At 40.3% G+C, this 17669-nt stretch overlaps 1 protein-coding gene across 2 annotated transcripts in view; it reads right to left on the reverse strand.

The window, feature by feature from the left end:
* Nucleotides 1-17669, reverse strand: part of Mllt3 (MLLT3 super elongation complex subunit) — a 254228-nt gene that overhangs the window by 55883 nt on the left and 180676 nt on the right. For both annotated transcript variants that reach the window (XM_021640351.2, XM_060365821.1), the window contains exon 5: nucleotides 9818-10531. In XM_021640351.2, coding sequence (XP_021496026.1) covers nucleotides 9818-10531 — 714 coding nt within the window. The remainder of the gene's footprint in view (nucleotides 1-9817; nucleotides 10532-17669) is intronic.

Consider the following 17669-nt stretch of genomic DNA (forward strand, 5'->3'; position numbering starts at 1 on the left):
GAGAAACCAATGGAGGAAAGGAAGAAAGCCGGAAATGCAGTGAGCTCTTCGCACACTGGAAGTGTGTCAGGTCACTCGGAGTGCGGTTTGCCAGACTAAATAAAATGAGAGCAGTTTCATAAAGATTCTTTGATTTGTGATAAAATCTTGGGCTAGGCGAATGGAAAACAGCTATTTCATAAACACATGCAGGGCTGTGAAGATGGCTATCAGGCAGGCTCTGGCTATGCATGTGTGAGGACCTGACTTCGTTTCCCAGCACCCCACAACAAAGGCCAGGCACAGCAGTGGATCTCCATAAACCCAGCACTGGCGAGACGCCAGCCGAAGGGGCTCCCTGGCCAGCCAGTCTAGCCAAACCTGCAAGCTCCAAATTCAGTGAGAGAGCCTGGATCAAAAAGTAAGGTGGTGAGTGCCTGGGGAACATACTCAGTGTCAACTTCTGGTGTCCCTGCATGCTCCAGCCCCAACACGCACATGTGTGCTCACATACACACATAAATACATATGGACATCCCGAAACATGTAGTCATGGATTACAGAAGCACCAGGTTTCCACGGCCTCTCTTTGCTTTTGTCCTACCCCTGCTGGTTCTTCACAGAATACAATCTATAAAATGACTAAATAGTATGCTCTGCAAATAATAAAATAGTTATGTTTGAGCCTGAATGACAGCCTACATCTGTAAGCTACAAGCCCACAAGGTAAGTATTATCACTAACGTCTACATTGTGTAAGTTCTGTCTGTCGTTTGATCCCAGGAGTCTTCCTCTCAGACGGCACACATACCCTGGTCCACTCCTCCTGATGACTAGCTAAGTCAGGCGTGGCATGGCTATGCTTCAGAATGAGGGGACCTGATCGTCTCCCTTCTTCAGGCTTTCAGGTGTGCGACCTTCAGGTAACACAGTACCACAGATGGGAGCCTCCCACTGATAGAGCACGAAGAGCCGAACCAGACAGTATATTGATGAACCAGTTCCCTAGGACCTAGAGTCCTCTTTTTGCTGCTTAGAGTGACACAGGTGCATACTAAGAATCAGTGTCCTAGAAATCATGTCAATTCTGCCTGCATTCCTTCTCAGACCCAAGCATCACACACGGCAGCAACATCCGCTTTCCTTTACTGTCACCAGGGTGCAGCACCAGTTACTGGCTGACCAGGAAGCCAGAAAGAGGAGAGTTAAACCGCATTTTTTCCCCTTAAGAATGTTTAGTAAGGCCAGCGAGATGGCTCACTGGGTAAAAGCTCTTGCCTCAGAAGCCTCACAACTTGAGTTCAACCTACAGAACCCGTGGTGGAAGAACCAAGTCCCGAGACTGCCCTTTGAACTAGGCACATATACTAATGATAAATTAAGATATAAAAGCATTTAGTAAGTGTCACAGTGTCTTTATTTCAGTGAAGACAACATACACGGCCAACACTAGTCATCACGTTTTTTTCATATTATTTCCTCTTTTCAAGGAATGCCCTCTCTTACAGGTTGTACCCATCCTTCACCTCACTGATTAATACCTACTTCAAAGAGCAGCTGAAATTCCAATTGCGTATCATTTGTACAGTCTAATATGGCCCTACATACACAAGTAAAAATTGTTTGTGTTTTAACTGTGACCAAACATCCATAAACAAAATATTATGTTCAGAAAAAACATGCTCAGAAGAAAATATTTTCTGTAATACAAAATGATGGGGACAGATGGGGATAGGAAGTGAACAGGGGTTGGGGATGAAGCAGAGAAAGAAAGCTAGAAATGGAAGTACAGGAGAAATGGGACCAGTGGGAGGAAAAGCAAGGCTTGGTTTTAGAGGGGGATATAAATACAATGTAAAAAGAGACATACATGATAATGTCATAATGAGGCTCATTTTTTTTGTATTCAATATATTTTAAATAAAGATGATGAGAGATAACTTCATTTAAAATGTTAAAAAAATAACACAAAAACCCCTGAATGGCTGGGGAGACAGTTCAGAGCTTGCTGGCTGTGCAAGCTTCAGGATCTGAGCTTGAAGCCCAGCCCTCATGTAAAAGACAGGTTGTGGAAGACATCTGCAGCCCAGTGCTGGGTAGGCAGACACACAGGGTTCCCAGCGCTCACCAGCCAGCCAGTCAGCTGACTCAGTGAGCTCACGACCAGTGAAGGGATTCTGTCTAAAAAAAAAAAAATAATAATAATAAGATGGGGAACAAACAGAGGAAAACAACAGTCTCTGGGCCTGAACACATATGCACACGCACACACACACACACACACACACACACACACTTCACATACATCACTCAAGTCCTGGGACGGCTTATTACACTCTGAAACAAATAAAAGACCTCTTGAGCTCATCTGGTGAAGTGCTTGCATACCAAATGTGAAGTCCTGGCTCCTAATCCCAGCACGGTGTACACTGACGTGGCAGCACCAGAATCTCAGTGCTTGGAAGGTATAGGCAAGAGCATGAAAGGTTCAAAGTTGTCCTTGGCACTACAGACCTCAATGCTAGTCCAGGATGATGGTGGTGGTGGTGGTGGTGGTGGTGGTTAAATTATCACATAATAAAACAAGCATCTATATTTAATTTCCAAGAACTAGTTCTGTGATTTTACTAGGGCCTGTTTACTTATCTTTTTGATTAGTCAGGTAAGCACCAACTATACACAAGGCCCCATACACAAACTCACTTCCTGTGACAAATAAAGATGAAAGAACTTCACTCTTACGTGTCACACAGAATACTTCTTCCTGTCCCAGGCCTCCCGACAAATCCTCACCTTGTGTGTTTTTAGAGCTCACAAAAATATTGCCTCTAAACACGTTGGTGAATGTTTTTCTGTTTTCTCATGCCTAACAGAAGAATCTTGGACCTTTTCTGGAGCAGTTCATTGTATGTTGCCTGTAGTGACCTAAGATTCCCCACAGGGGACAGTTTTTCTTTGTGGACCATGGCACAGCCTTCAAAGTTTACAGTCATAAATTGTTGCCTGCTGAGAACAATTTCTCAAACTTGTTCAGAAAATTACACAGACGCCAAAGGTAGCCAGTCTCTTCCTATCATCGAATATGAAGAATGCACAGCCTTCATTTTTAATAATTTATACTGAGATGAACGTACAAAACAGAACCAGGAGACTTCAAAAGAAGAAGCCTCTCAACTGTAGGACACCATTTGTTATCTGGTGGCACCTTCTGGGAAGGCTTGTTATTGCAGCCCAGCTCTGTGCAACATAAACTCCCATGCAGATGCAAGTGGGAACCATGTGGGAGCAAGGGAATGAGCCCTGTGGCACTTTTTAGCAGTAACGCACAGTCCACAGCCTCCAGAGGGTTGTGAGCATCTGTAAGAAGATTTGGTAGTTCCTGCTTCCGCCACCTCATTAAAGGGATAAAGGGCTCTTTCCACGACTTTTACACATGCCAGTCTTGAATAGTGAGCGTCTGTCTTCTCATCTACAAAATGATAGCAGTCATGACACTAATTCACAGAACAGGGTCTATGCTGAGAGCTTAGTAAGGCAATTAGCACGGAAATCACTCAGGAAAACTCCAAATGTACCTGTGTGGCACTCCCAAGGTATGGGACAACTAGCTATGCAGGGCCTGTGTTGTATCTAAAGATGAGAGAGAGAACCGTTACACAGATAATAAAATGGGAAATGAAAGTTTTCCATATAGGTGATGCAACTGTTTTAAAGAAGGTCTAGAATTTACTGGAAAAGATGCCAGGCCAATGCATGTGAGGAAAAATGCTCTGCTTTGGCAATTACTGGTGATAGCCAATTATATGACAGAAGCTGCCCCCTCCCCCCATTTGTTCACCAACCCTGTAACTTTGACTTTTAGGAGTTACTTAATTTTAAAGCTAAGATAGCACATTGAGTCAATATACACTGAACCAAAGGAAGTAGGCCTCTAGCTGCTTTTTGAAAAGTCATCTTTTTAGGGGTTGGAGAGATGGCTCAGTGTTGAGAGTACTTGCTTCTCTTGCAGAGGGCCTTGGTAAGATCCCAGCAAGCACAAAGCAATTTCCTCATGTTTGGAACACTAAATCCAGGGCATCCATACTTGGTGCACACACATAAATGCAAATATTCATATATATGAAATAAAAATAAACTTAAAAACCATCTTCTTAGCTACCTTTTATCCTTACCTATGTCCCTCTTTTTAAAATCCAGAATATGGATGAACCAATGACAATGTGGTTGGCTAGAGAACAACATCCATCTAATCCCTTCTGACCAGAAAACAAAATCAAACGACAACAAAAGCCCTGTAACGAAGAGAAGATGAGATCTCCATACAGCCACAGAGTTCACTTTCATCCAATTGTTTCAATGAATGTTCTATGCTGCCCTAAATCTACCAAGAGTAAAAAAGAACTGCAGCCTCTCCAGGTAATTTCACCTTCAGCTATAAAACAGAGAAAATAGGAGTGCAGAAGGCGAGGCTCCCCTGGAGTGAGGCAGACCCTAATGAATGGCCTCTCCAGCTGGAGTCCCCCAGACATGGCCTTCACGGCTCCTGCATGTGCAGGAATTACAAGTCATTAAAAAGCCACTTTGAAAACGCAATAAAGACCTTCTTCTCTGCCGCAGCACCCTTCTACCACATAAAAACCTAAGGCCGGGCCTTCAGCAGCAGGACGTTTACTGCCAGCCCCAGACAGTTTAAGGAGGGCAACGAACAGGGTGGGGCTGGCGGAAATGAGGTACAAAAGAGGGGATGCTCATTTTCCTTTTCAAAGAAAACTCCTGCTTCCGTGGTTTGAAGTACTGACTCCGCTGTCTTAGGTGGAAGGGATGACAGGGGGAGGTGGCGGGCAAGCTACCTATGATGAGATTTTATTTTTCTCCCTCAACATTTCTATCCAAGAAAACACTCTGGTCAGTCCATCCATCAGAAGATGTGACTTAGGTCTTATTCTCGCACTGCAATTGGAGAGGGTAACATTTTTATCAGAGGTAATGCATCCACCTTCAAGAGGAGAGAATGGAACTTTGAACATGACCTGCACATTATGATTAAATCTCTACTGTGCAAAGTAGAAGGCATCAAGGCAAAGATGAGGAAAATATCACTGTATCTGTATCCAACCATAAACAGCTGTCTCAAAATCTTATTTACTATTTTTTCCTACCTTTCTGCTGAGTAAAAAACTTTGCCCCAACCCCAGTCAATCAATTCCATAGGCTTCCTTTAAAAACAGATATGAAAAGGAAGATACTACAGAAGGTGTATCACAGAAGGTGAATTACAGAAGGTGTGAATTATTTTTGTTATCCATTTATGCAGCTTAATAAAAACCACAATTATAAACGCTTTGTGGATAATGATACACTCAGACTCTTACCCTTCCAGGCTGCTGTTCATGCTGATCACCAGCAAGAACAGACCCTTGTTAGTGAGGCCCAAGCACATCAGAAGTGAACTCTAAACCTGGAACTGTTTTCCTCTAAACAGTGGTTCTCAACCACTGAGACCTTTAATACAGTTCATGTTGTGGTGACCCCAACCATAAAATTATTTTCATTGCTATTTCATAACTGTACTTTTGTTGTTGCTATGAATCATAATATAAATAATTTTGGAGACAGCGGTTTGCCCAGGGGGCCGCGACCCACAGGTTGCAAACCGCAGTCTAATGCAAGTGACAGAGGTTCCTCAATGTAAAGTATTCTCAACAAAAGTATTCTCCAACAAGCTTTCTGTATTTGTTCACGCTCTATGAATTAGGCCTCTCGACTCGCCACTCCTCCTATCCAAATTCCTTTGCAGAAAAAGTTATTGATAAATTTTCATGTGATAAGATTAGATTTCTTTGGAAATAGAAATTATCTAAAGAACCACAAACATTTACAAAGAACTCCTTTGGTTATGCTAATAGAATTCAATGATAAATCATTTCTGGAGAAGGAAGGAAGGAAGGAAGGAAGGAAGGAAGGAAGGAAGGAAGGAAGGAAGGAAGGAAGGAAGGAAGGAAGGAAGGAGAAGTAGAGGGTGGAAGAAAAGAAGACTCCAGTGTCCTACCAACTGAAGCAATTAATTGGTGGGATAATTTCTTTGGTCACATTTAACACAAAGCTAAAAGATCTTGTGAAACTGTGTCTTCACTTGTACATAAAATCAGTCTCTGACCTCTGTGTTTTTCTCATGACCATGTAACATGTGCAAATCAGTAACAATGCCATATTCCCCAAGACAAAAAGCAGAGCAAAATGACATGTGCAAATTATCTCCCCCATCCCTCAAACCATACAGAGCCATACACTTGTAAAAGGATGGAAGCTCGGTAGGCTTCTTGGAGACCATCTCATCTCTTTCAAGGCCAAACATTGCAAAGTTTCTCAGCAGTCAGGTTATACACAGTTACACACACACACACACACACACACAATGTAACTAACATTTTTTTCTTGACTAATGTGTTAATGGTTTCTCTTAGGCTGACTTCATTTCCACAACACTCCTAGAGCATGGGTCAGACTATAACCTCTGAACATTAGTTTGTCCAGAATCCCTATGGCACTAGGACAGAACACAGACTATCAGACAAAAGGCTGCAGAGTTCTCACCACCTATCTTTCTATCTGTCACCTTGTGATAGGTTTGTTGTGAACTTGAGGCCTGGACTAAAAAGAGTTCCAGACAAGCCTGGGCTATATAATGAGGAACTGTCTCAAGCAAATACACAAAGAACTTGAGTCTAACTTGGTGATAGAAGAGCTCTTTGTTTTTGGCGGGTTTTTTTGTTTGTTTGTTTTGTTTTGTTTTGTTTTGTTTTTAAAGACTATAATGAAGCCAAGCCTGGTGGTACACACCTTTAATCTCAGCACTCGGGGATTTGGGGGGAGTGTAGATGGAGTCAGATCTCTTAGTTTGAGGCCAGGCTGGTGTGCAGAACAAGTTCCAGGACAGCCAGAGACACACAGAGAAACCCTCAAACAAGAACAGTAACAACAAAAGGTCTCTACTGGGGCAAGATGTCCTAACAGACATTATCAGGTATATAATTATCCTCCCCAGCCTTCCTTTGGCTGTTCTGTGTGCATTATATAAATGTACACATGTTCCAGTATATTTGTGGGGATATATGGTGGCTAGAGGTCAACATTGGGGGTCTTCTTCCATTGCTCTCCACCTAATTACAACATTTTCTCTTGCCCTTTTGTCTTCTAGCCCACCACTTACTTCCTCTGCTCTCTCTTGACATCATGGCTTCCTTTTCTTTAATTGTTGTTGTTACACACACATGTACCTAAATATATAACCTACTCAGTTCATGTATGTTTTCAGGGCTAGGCACTTGGTATTGACTGGACAACCAACTAGGCTCTTCCCTGAAGAAGATGATTTCTCCTTCTCTCAGCATTCCTTGGTTGCCTATAGTTCATTATCTGTGGGTAGGACCCCATGAAATTCCTCCCTTCCATATTTTCATGTCTACTGGTGGTACACTTTTTCAGGTCTTGTTCACCTTGTTTTTTTTTTTTTCAAGACAGGGTCTCTTATTGAACCTGGAGCTCACCTCTTTAGCTACACTGGCTAGCCAGCAAACTCTGGGGACCCACTTGTCTTACACCTTACCATAGGCAGATTATAGATGTGTTCTACAACATCTAGATTTTCACACGGTACTACAGATAAACCGCAGGTCCTCCTGCTGATGTACTGAGCGCTTTCAAGACTAATCCACTCCTCAGACTATTCTGTAGCCTTTGTAGTTTTAAAGTCTTCTTACATGTACATTTTTTTCTCATTTCCAGAGTCCATGATCTCTATCTGTTCTGTATGAAATTATTTATTACCCCATCTCCACAAATGAATACAATCAAATAATAAAACCTGAAGGGACTCTGGAAAAACCAGGACATCAAATCAGCCTTACACAGTAGCCAACATGATCACACCCAAGACAATGGGAACTACCACCCTGATATTGGGCATTTTCTGCTACCAGCTCAGTGACTGGCTAAGGAAGACTCCAGGCTGCAACATTCCATTTCCTGCAGTGCTGCCTATTTTGAACACAGGTGAGATGGCAGGTAGGAGACAATCTATATGGCTATCTTTACTGCTGGGTAAGTGGAGCTCCAGTTCTCTCAGCACCCTTTGCTAAGGGCAAAGTCTCTTGAATTCATGGCTTAAAAGAATTAAACCGACAGCAACAAAATAAAAGCATTTAATACCCAAAGAGTTATAAGGAAAACACAACTGTTGAGTTGTTTGTCTTTGTTTTTCAAGACAGGGTTTCTCTGTGTATCCCTGGCTGTCCTGGAATTCTCTCTGTAGACCAGGGTGGCCTTGAACTCACAGATATCTTCCTGCCTCTGCTGCCCAGTGCTGGGACTAAAGGTGTATACCACCACAGCCCAACTGTTGCGTTCTATACCTAAGCAATACTCAAAAGTTTTTGGATGCTTTTTCTAACATGCTACACACAGCACATGACAGAAATTCTTTTGGTGATCTCTGGCTTTATGGGCCCAGTAATTCTAAAAATGTACTTACTATCCACTGTAAGCAACTAACAATTGTGAATCTCGGTTTTCAAAAGACTTTCAAGGTATCCATTTGGATAAATACATCAAGCTGAATATGACTTTTATCAAAAGAAAACCATATTTTGTGAGCCATGTATAAAGAGAAAAGAACAAGAGACAAAGAAAGGAAAATAAACAGAAATGTCAAGGAGGCGGCTTGTGTGTGACATATTCATGGGAAAAAATTGGCAGGACCTTCCAAATGCTGTGTGCTATCTTCATCATTCAGCAAACATTCTTTTTTTTTTTTTTTTCTAAAGTCCTTTGAAAGTTTTAATCAGTGAAGAAACACATTCTTTCTGAAACAAAAGTTCCATAAACCATTTACTCATACTAATTACAATGTACTGTAATTTTTCAAACATTGGTGATGGCATGCTAAGTTGATCTCATAGCTTACCAGTGACTCACAACCCAATGCTGGGAGCCTTCTTTCTAGAAGAATCATAATATTTCAGAACAAAGAAAAAGTTGCCAAACTCTAATTCTGACAGATTTTTCACACACTGAGAGCATTTCAGGGTTATCAGAAACAAAAATCAAATACACAAGATAGTAGTATCTACATCAAGAACCAGTTTCAAACTAACAGGAGCGGCTCAGAGAAACAAGACAGAAGAAATACTTGGGCGAGTAAGTGGAATAACTCATTCTTCACATCTTCACTTCAGAAGCTGTTAAGTATTTAGTCTTTCCCTAATCACCCAACCAGCGGTGGCTAGGGTACAGCTGAGGAGGATAGTGCTCGCCTGGCAGGCAAGGCCCTAGATTCAGTCCACAGCACCACACAGGAAAACAACAAACTGTAACCAATTTCCCGCTGACTTTTCTTTTTTTTTAATTTTTTAAAATGTACTTCAGTATAATGACCACAAGTTGTACAGTGTTTCTTAGGTTTCTCTTTCAACTTGTTTTTCCACTGTATTGAAACGAGCACATTGCTCTCATTTCTCTCGGTCAGCAGTCACCACAGAGCCCAACACAAAGCTTTCAAGGGCACTTAATCTTTATGTTGCTATTCAACTAACTTTTATTGCACTGTGGAATATATCTTTCCCTTAACAACTTCAATTACAGCCTAAAGACGGTGCAAATTCCTTAATGAAATCATTTCCTTCTTCCTGCTAGTTAAGGACACTCACTCCTAGGCTACACCCCTTCCTCTATAGAGACAGCATCCATGTCCTTGGCTCATTTCTTTCTTACCGTGACACTATGTGAAACAACGCCCAAGAACTGCTAAGGGGGTGGGGACACACGACACAAGGCTACTCACGTCGGATTTCGAGGACATGTTCTCCTCCGCGTCTGAGTCGTTGGGATCAACGATATCATCAAACGGTGGCAATGTTGACTTCTTCTTCTCTGATGTCTCGCTTTCAACTTTGACCTTTCCCATCTTGACATGAGATTTATCTTTTATCTGTTTTTTGTCAGCAGAACAAGTGAGTATCAGTGGTGGTGCACTAGAAAAACTTTTAAATAAAGCCTCTGAGCTACTCTTTTTCCTTTTTTTGGCTGAGAGTTCTTCAGAATCTGAAATGGGGGGCCTTTTACTAGGAGCCTTCTTATCCTGCTGTCCACTGGTGATGGTGAGTAAATTACTGTCTGCTTTTGGCTCTTTTGACATAGGTTTAGGTTCCTTGAAGGCCATCTTAGGAACTATTTTTTCTTCTTTCAGTGGTTTGTTTTCTTTGGGTTTCTTGGAGGAGTCTTTGGAAGATTTGTTGTGATCCCTGGAAGGTTCTTTGAAGGCACTTTTATGTTCTCTGGAGTCTTTAGAAGGTTTTTCCTTGTGCTCCTTCATTAATTTGTGAGGCTTTGAAAAACTGGTACTACTGCTGCTGCTACTGCTACTGCTACTGCTGCTGCTGCTGCTACTGCTGCTACTGCTGCTGCTGCTGCTACTGCTGCTGCTGCTGCTGCTGCTGCTGCTACAGCTGCTGCTGCTGCTGCTGCTACTGCTGGTATGAATGCTCCTGTTAGGGTCCTGCAAAAAGGAGAAGAAAATTAAACTCTCAAAGCAAGATAGTAACGAAGAGTCTAAGGCAGCAGTTCTCGACCTTCCCAATACTGTGACCCTTTAACACAGTTCCTCATGTTGTGGAGAACCCCCCAACCATACAAGCATTTCGTTACTACCTCGTAACTGTGATTTTGCAAATAGCTAATGTGCAGGATGTCTGATATGTGACCCCAAAGGGCCTTGACCCATAGATGGAGAATTGCTGGTCTAAAGTCAACTTCTTTTGAGTTCCAGTTATATAAAATGGTCTTCTCTCTCTCTCTCTCTCTCTCTCTCTCTCTCTCTCTCAATATATCCCTAAAATACACCAAATATTTTAACTGTAGTTCAACAGGTGGGAAAAATGCATGTGAGAAACAAGAAAAAAAGCTATTACAATCAAAGAATTTAATGAGATAAGCTGTCTTCTCAATCATTGGAAAGATAAATTTAAAACATTTATATTCATCAAATGCTAATAATGTTTGTCCTAAAAGGCACAAAAAAGATAGCACATGGCCCCACTGTAAATAGCTATAGTATACCTATCTATGATTGATGGCTATTGAAATTGTCACCTATAAAGTATGTAACAATTAAAAGAAGGGGGCTATTTAGTTCTGCTGAGAGCATAGAGAAAAGAATAAATCCTATCTCTAACGAAACGAATGTGTGTATGTATGTGAACTGGGTCTTAGAGCATAAGAGTCTACTGCTATTAGATACAGAAGAATAGCACTGAGTGACCAGAACAAACTTAACAAAGACGGAACAAAACACAGACTGCACTCAAATAACAGCATTTAGCCACAGCACAAGATGGAGACAGAAGTAGAAAATTAGTCAAATTAACACAATGAAGCCAGGTTACATGAAATCCTAAATATCTCTGCCGTACAAAGAATCATAAAGCCACCAAGAAAAATCAGTCTCCATGTGAGCTAAAACTCTTTTTTAAGTCATTTTTCTCCATCAATTGAAGAATATCTTTCTCTCACTAAGAACAAAAAGAAAAAGAGCAAGAAGTAATGGATCACATCAAAGACCTCATGTATCAAATGGACAAGATTTTCAGCAATTACTATTCTACTTTATTTTAAATGTGACCAATTTTCCCACTTATCACAATACCTCAAAACATATAACCTGAGCTGGAGAGATGGCTCAGAGGTTAGGAGCACTGGTTATTCTTCCAGAGGATCTGGGTTCAATTCCCAGCATCCACATGGTAGCTCACAATCACCTGTAACTCCAGACCCAGAAGATCTGATGTCCTCTTCTGACCTCCATAGATTCTGCATGCACATGGTACAAACCCATAAATTCAAGTAAAAACATCCACACATATAAATAACATATATTATATTAATAATACATATACCCCCAAACACACACACACACACATATATAAAACCTCTCCATAATCTATAGGAACAAAATCTATTAATAGTAAAAATAAGAAACAACAGGAGACCCTGGGCATGCCAAATCTACATCAATATTAAAAGAACAGTTCTTTCATGCTCATTTCAAGCTCCTACTAGACCCAAAGCCAAGTTCCAATCAGAATATCTATCTTCAGGTTCATTCTCCTTCACTTCTAACTAACTCCAGCCCAGTGTTGTATGGTCAGTTTGATATTCTTTAACATCTAGCATGACACAAGAAGGAGAATGTATGTAGGACCTTCCAACACAATAAGCAACCTCCCATTTATTGTATCTACAGGAGGAGAAAGTGGGTATATATGCTCACTGATACACCTTAGAAAGCAATACCCTATATGCACATTACTCTTCTATGTCAGCGGGAATATATGTCTTTGTTTCCTACAGAATCATCTGCCCTCTATGGATCACAAAATAGTTCAAACTGCGTTTTCCTAAAATGAGCATTTGGCTTCAAAACTACAAAATGGATAAAGTTATCAAACAAAGACTTGTTTTCATACTTCAGACCAGCTAGATAATTCTTTACAAAGCATTTTAATCTGAGACTTTAAAACATGCTACTAAATATAGAATTTATATTACCATAACTTAATTATTTAATAAATTCTATTACAGGACATTTCCTGGCATGTTAAGCAATACTATGAATAATTAAAACAACATATAATGGACAAACTAAATTAAGGAAGAACATTTTCAAATCTAATATCCTTGAGATTTTTTAAATTGGTTTGTTGACTTACTGAATGTTGGCAATTTGCAATCAGTTCTCTAACTATGTCTACAGAACACCCAAGCATTATTACTAAACATTCAATCTATATGGAGTATTACACATAATTTAAAAATATAACTGCTTAAACTTTCAATATACTTCTAATGTTGCACATTAAAAACCAATAAACATCAGGAGGTAGACGCAACTTCTACAGGGGAACTTAAATGATTTATTAATAAAATATTTCTGTAGAATAAACAGGAATTCTTAATAAAGTACACAGTGGTGGGTCAGAGAGATGGCTCAGCAAGTAAAAGTGCTTGTGTCAAGTCTAGCTACCTGCATTTGACCCCCAGGACCAACATGGTGGGAGGACAAAAACATACACCAGTGGTCCTCCGACCTCCACAGGAGGTACACACACACAGACACACACAAAGTGTAACACAAATTTAAAACCAGAGCACACAGTGACGCTAGATACAATTTTTTATGTTACAGAATGTTTACCTTCTTGTCTTAATAATTTACACATAATACTAGGTAAGAAACCCAGAAGTGTATTTTTTATAACTTGAGCTATTCTTGGTATTTCGTGCACTCTTTATCCACTCAAACAAGCAAATGGCTCTCATTATTCTTGCTGATTCTCTCTTTATCATTATCACCTCAAACGCTTTCTTGGCTATGGCAGCAAAGGTCAGTAATCCCAGCCCTTGAGTTATGGTTTGGAGGTAACCATAGCTTTGTGAGTTCAAAGTTGCCCTAGTCTTCATCTACACTGCACATCCATTCAACCAAGGCCAGCCAAGGCCAACAGTAAGACCCTGCCTTGCAGTGGCTGCTCCTACAGAAGACTGGCGCTGATTCCGAGGACCCACAAAATCATTCGTAGGTCCAGTCCTGGCTCCCACAGGAACTGCATGTGCATATTTCTGGGTGTGCGTGCGTGCGTGCGTGCGTGCGTGTGTGTGTGTGTGTGTGTGTGTGTGTGTGTACATGCAGGCAAAATAAATCTAAAAATAAAATTAAATAATTATTTCTAAAAGCTTTCTGTGAGCAAAATGTCAAAGCTAAGACAAATATTTTCCCTAACAATGTCCACAACAAAATTCAGAAAACAGCCAAAGTAGAGAGGGTGCTCTCCCTCACACAGAGAGAAGCATTTTCTTTAGCTGGGGCTGGTAGCAAATGATAGCTTAAACACATGTCACCAGACTCTACACTCCTACATAATAAATGTAAAGCAGCAGCTTAGACCCACAAGCATCCAATTGCCTCTGACACAGAATAGAAGCTGATCTACCTCATATATATGGAATTTAGTCAGTAGGTTTTTAAAATTGTTTCTGAATCATTAACCTCAACATCAAATGCTACTGAGCAGCACAGACTAATTACCATTCTATGTGAAGCTTACATGTGTTGTATAATTCAAATCTTGTTGCCTAAAGATGATTAAGAGCGACTGAGTATCGAGCAATCCAAAAAGAGAGCATGTGCATAATTCAAATCTCAAATATGGAAAGCAAGTGACTATTTAAACACAAATACACATGCATTTTCACTAACTTTGCAACCTGTGATGCTAAGGTACAGCACTTTCCTCCACGCGATTCTATTGAATGCCTCTTTGTTTTAATTTTCTGGAACAGAATGGTCTCTTTAGTGTGCAATCCCGTCTAATTGGACTTGTCCGAAACTCTAGCAGATAGCCTAAGAAAAAGAGAGGTTCTGAGAACTGGACATAGAAGGGCTTTCTGATTATGTGTGGCTTTCAATTTCTGCCTTCTTCCTACTGACAACTCAAAGTTGATTCCTCACTTCCTGTTTCTTCCCTCTATCTTTCTTCTATCCTGTTCTAACTGCTCCTCTACATTGTGGAAGATTTTTACATTATTAGAGCATGAGTTAGACAAATAAATGATCACCAAATTTTTGTTAATCAAAACCAAAAAAAAAACTTTCCTGAATGAGTTTATTTGTCCAAACATTTAAGCAAGATACTTCCTACAGCTTGCAGTGTTCTTCAAGTTGTGCAAATGAAGATGTAAAGCAAACCATGATATTCAAAAATAAACTTCCAGACAGATCACAGATAATGAAGAGGACACCAACTGAGAATATGCATACAACATATGAATACGGGATCCTGTAGGGGAGGGGACCTGGCCTTGAATTTGATCTACCTTTCTTATTTCAATTTCAAATGCAACCAACCCAATTCACTCCTCTTGAGCAGGTCAGTTCTGGAGGTAGATGGCAGGTAAGCTTCATGAATGGGTCACAGGTTCGTGGAAATCTTCCTAGAAAGGACTAGTGCAGGACCTCATCTCCAAGGTAGACCCAGAGGCGCTGAGCATGCAGGTAACTGCACAGTGTGGCCAGCCCCTGGCAACCACAATATGCAACAGGATAGAGAGTCTACTCTACTCCTGGTATCAAGGAATGCAGAGACAAAAAGAAAAGCAAACAGACACATAAGAAACTGTAAATGTTTACTGGTGCCATGTGGGCTGATGTGCCTGCCCCTCACATACATAACTTACTTGAACCCCAACGCACATACAAGAAGTGGGGACTATCCAGGAAGGAAAGACCTATTTTAGACTTTCTGGAGAGGACAGATAAAGTACTCATGTTAAAAACATGATTAAATTAAGGAGAGCCGAGTACGATAAATTTAAAAAAAAATCATAATTTCTAAAACTTGAAAAATTAGTTTAAAGTTAAAGGTTAAAATTCCCAAGCTAAATAATTCACGAGGGCAAGGGCCAGGGCAAGGAGAGAAACACAACAACCAGTGACAGAAGAAACCTCACAGCAAGGTGAAAATGCTGGAAGTACACGATGGGAACTGAGGAGACTTGAAAAGCAGAGGGAGACAACCAGCATGGCACAGGACAAGTCCTAGAAGGGTCCAAAGAAGGATGAAAGCGATGTGGAAGAAAATGTCTAAGGACTAAAGAGCTGTAAGCTAACAGGGTTTTGTAACACCCGGGGAAAACTAGCGATAAGAGCCGTGCCCACACACGTTAGCAAAGACTTCTAAACTTCAAGGCTTTGCAGCTGGAGAGACTGCTCAGTGGTGAAAAGCCTGTCCTTCGTAAGATCTGAGTTCGGTTTTCAATATCCAACATCCAGGAGGCCAGATGCATCTTCCAGCCTTCGTAACTGATTGCACTCATATCCATGTTGGCGCACCGAATATTCAAAAATACATTAGAAAAAAATATTAAAACTTCGAGAATTAAAGAACTGGCGAGTTACCAAATATACGCTAAAATAAATTTAAAATTTTATTCATTTCTGGAAATTTCCATTTAGAATAGTTTTGTACCTTGGTTCATCGCAGGTGACTGAAACCACAGAAAGTAGAATGGTGGATAGTTGGGGAAGGCTACATGACCCAAACCATGCACACAGGCAGTGTGAAAGGTGACTCTGCCAGTTTTAAAGAACACAGTGGCCACTGCCTCTTCATGACAAGAAATTCTGGCAAAAAAGTCACCACATCAGAAAGCAAATCCTCTCTGTGTGGAATGATGGCGAGGGGCACACTCAGGAGTCCAATGTCCCTTGCAATGTACACAGAGCTAAACCTACACAGACAATAAACTGCCCAAACACAGAGATCCTTGACATGGAAGAGGTACAGCAAGGACCAAGACCTACAAGTATCACATCAGGTAGCAGAAAGCGGGAACAGGCTATCAGCTTGAAATAAAAGCAGAATTAAGAAAAGTAAGACAATCAGCAAGTATAAACAATTATAAAGAATGTACAAGAAGTCACTCAGAATCAAACCCTAGGTGATGAATTACCTGTCACTGACATCGTGCTGGACAGGGTCTAAGGTCACACATAGGCTGTGAGAAACACTTAACATCATTTGATTGAGATAGATAGATAGATAGATAGATAGATAGATAGATAGATAGATAGATAGACAGACAGACAGACAGACAGATAGATAGACAGATAAAAGAGAAAAGGTTAAGATAATCGAGAGCCAGCACACCAAACAGAAAGCATCAGGTCGCGTTAATACCAAGCAATGTGGAGTTTGGTACACTGACGTAGAAAATACATGTTAACAGAGAGTGGGACTTTAATTAACATAATGGAACTAATTTAAATATTAAGACTAACAAGAGCCAACAAGGTTCAAATTTTAGCATTTCCCAGTGGCTGGGAAGGGGCCTAAAAGACCATTGCAGAGCTGGAAAAGAATGGCATTTAAGGACAGCAACTGAGTCTTTCCTTCAGCCACAATCTGAGTGGCATTAATTAATTAATAGATAAATTAACAGATAAATAAATAGATTAATTAATTAACATAAACAAACAGGCAAATAAATAAATAGATAGATAAATAAATAGTAAGTAAGTGAGTGAATAGATATATGTGTTTTAAAAGGAAAGGTAGGTCTGCTATAAAGGGTTTTGCTTGCTTTAATAGTATTTTAGTATTTTAATAGTATTCTACTTTTCACATTTAAACTCAACCAGAAATTAGTGTATTTAAATATTAAATAGTGTGGAAAACAAATCCAATAAAACAGCAAGTCAGTCCTTTCTAAATTAACCAGGAAAGATGGGAGGAAGTTTTGTAGAATTGCCTTAACCCCCTCAATTTTCCTGCATCTGTAAGATACCCATAAGCACTTCTATAGAAATGCAGATGTCAAAACTTACCACAAATGAGATAAGACGCTGCAATCATCCTATTGGTTATCCACGAACCTGCATGTAACATGAGACTGGACCAAACGATGCTGACTTAAAAATTAGTAGAAAGCTATTTACCACCTCTATTACAGCTATAAATTAGTATAAAATATTCAGTGTTTCATTATGAAACACAATGTTGTAACCCTTGACAATATAAAAGGATTTGAATAATAAACACAGAAGATAGAAATGAAAGGAGGAAATGTTAAGATACCATGAA

The sequence above is a fragment of the Meriones unguiculatus genome, chromosome 12 (genome assembly GCF_030254825.1).
Source record: "Meriones unguiculatus strain TT.TT164.6M chromosome 12, Bangor_MerUng_6.1, whole genome shotgun sequence".
Taxonomy (NCBI): domain Eukaryota; kingdom Metazoa; phylum Chordata; class Mammalia; order Rodentia; family Muridae; genus Meriones; species Meriones unguiculatus.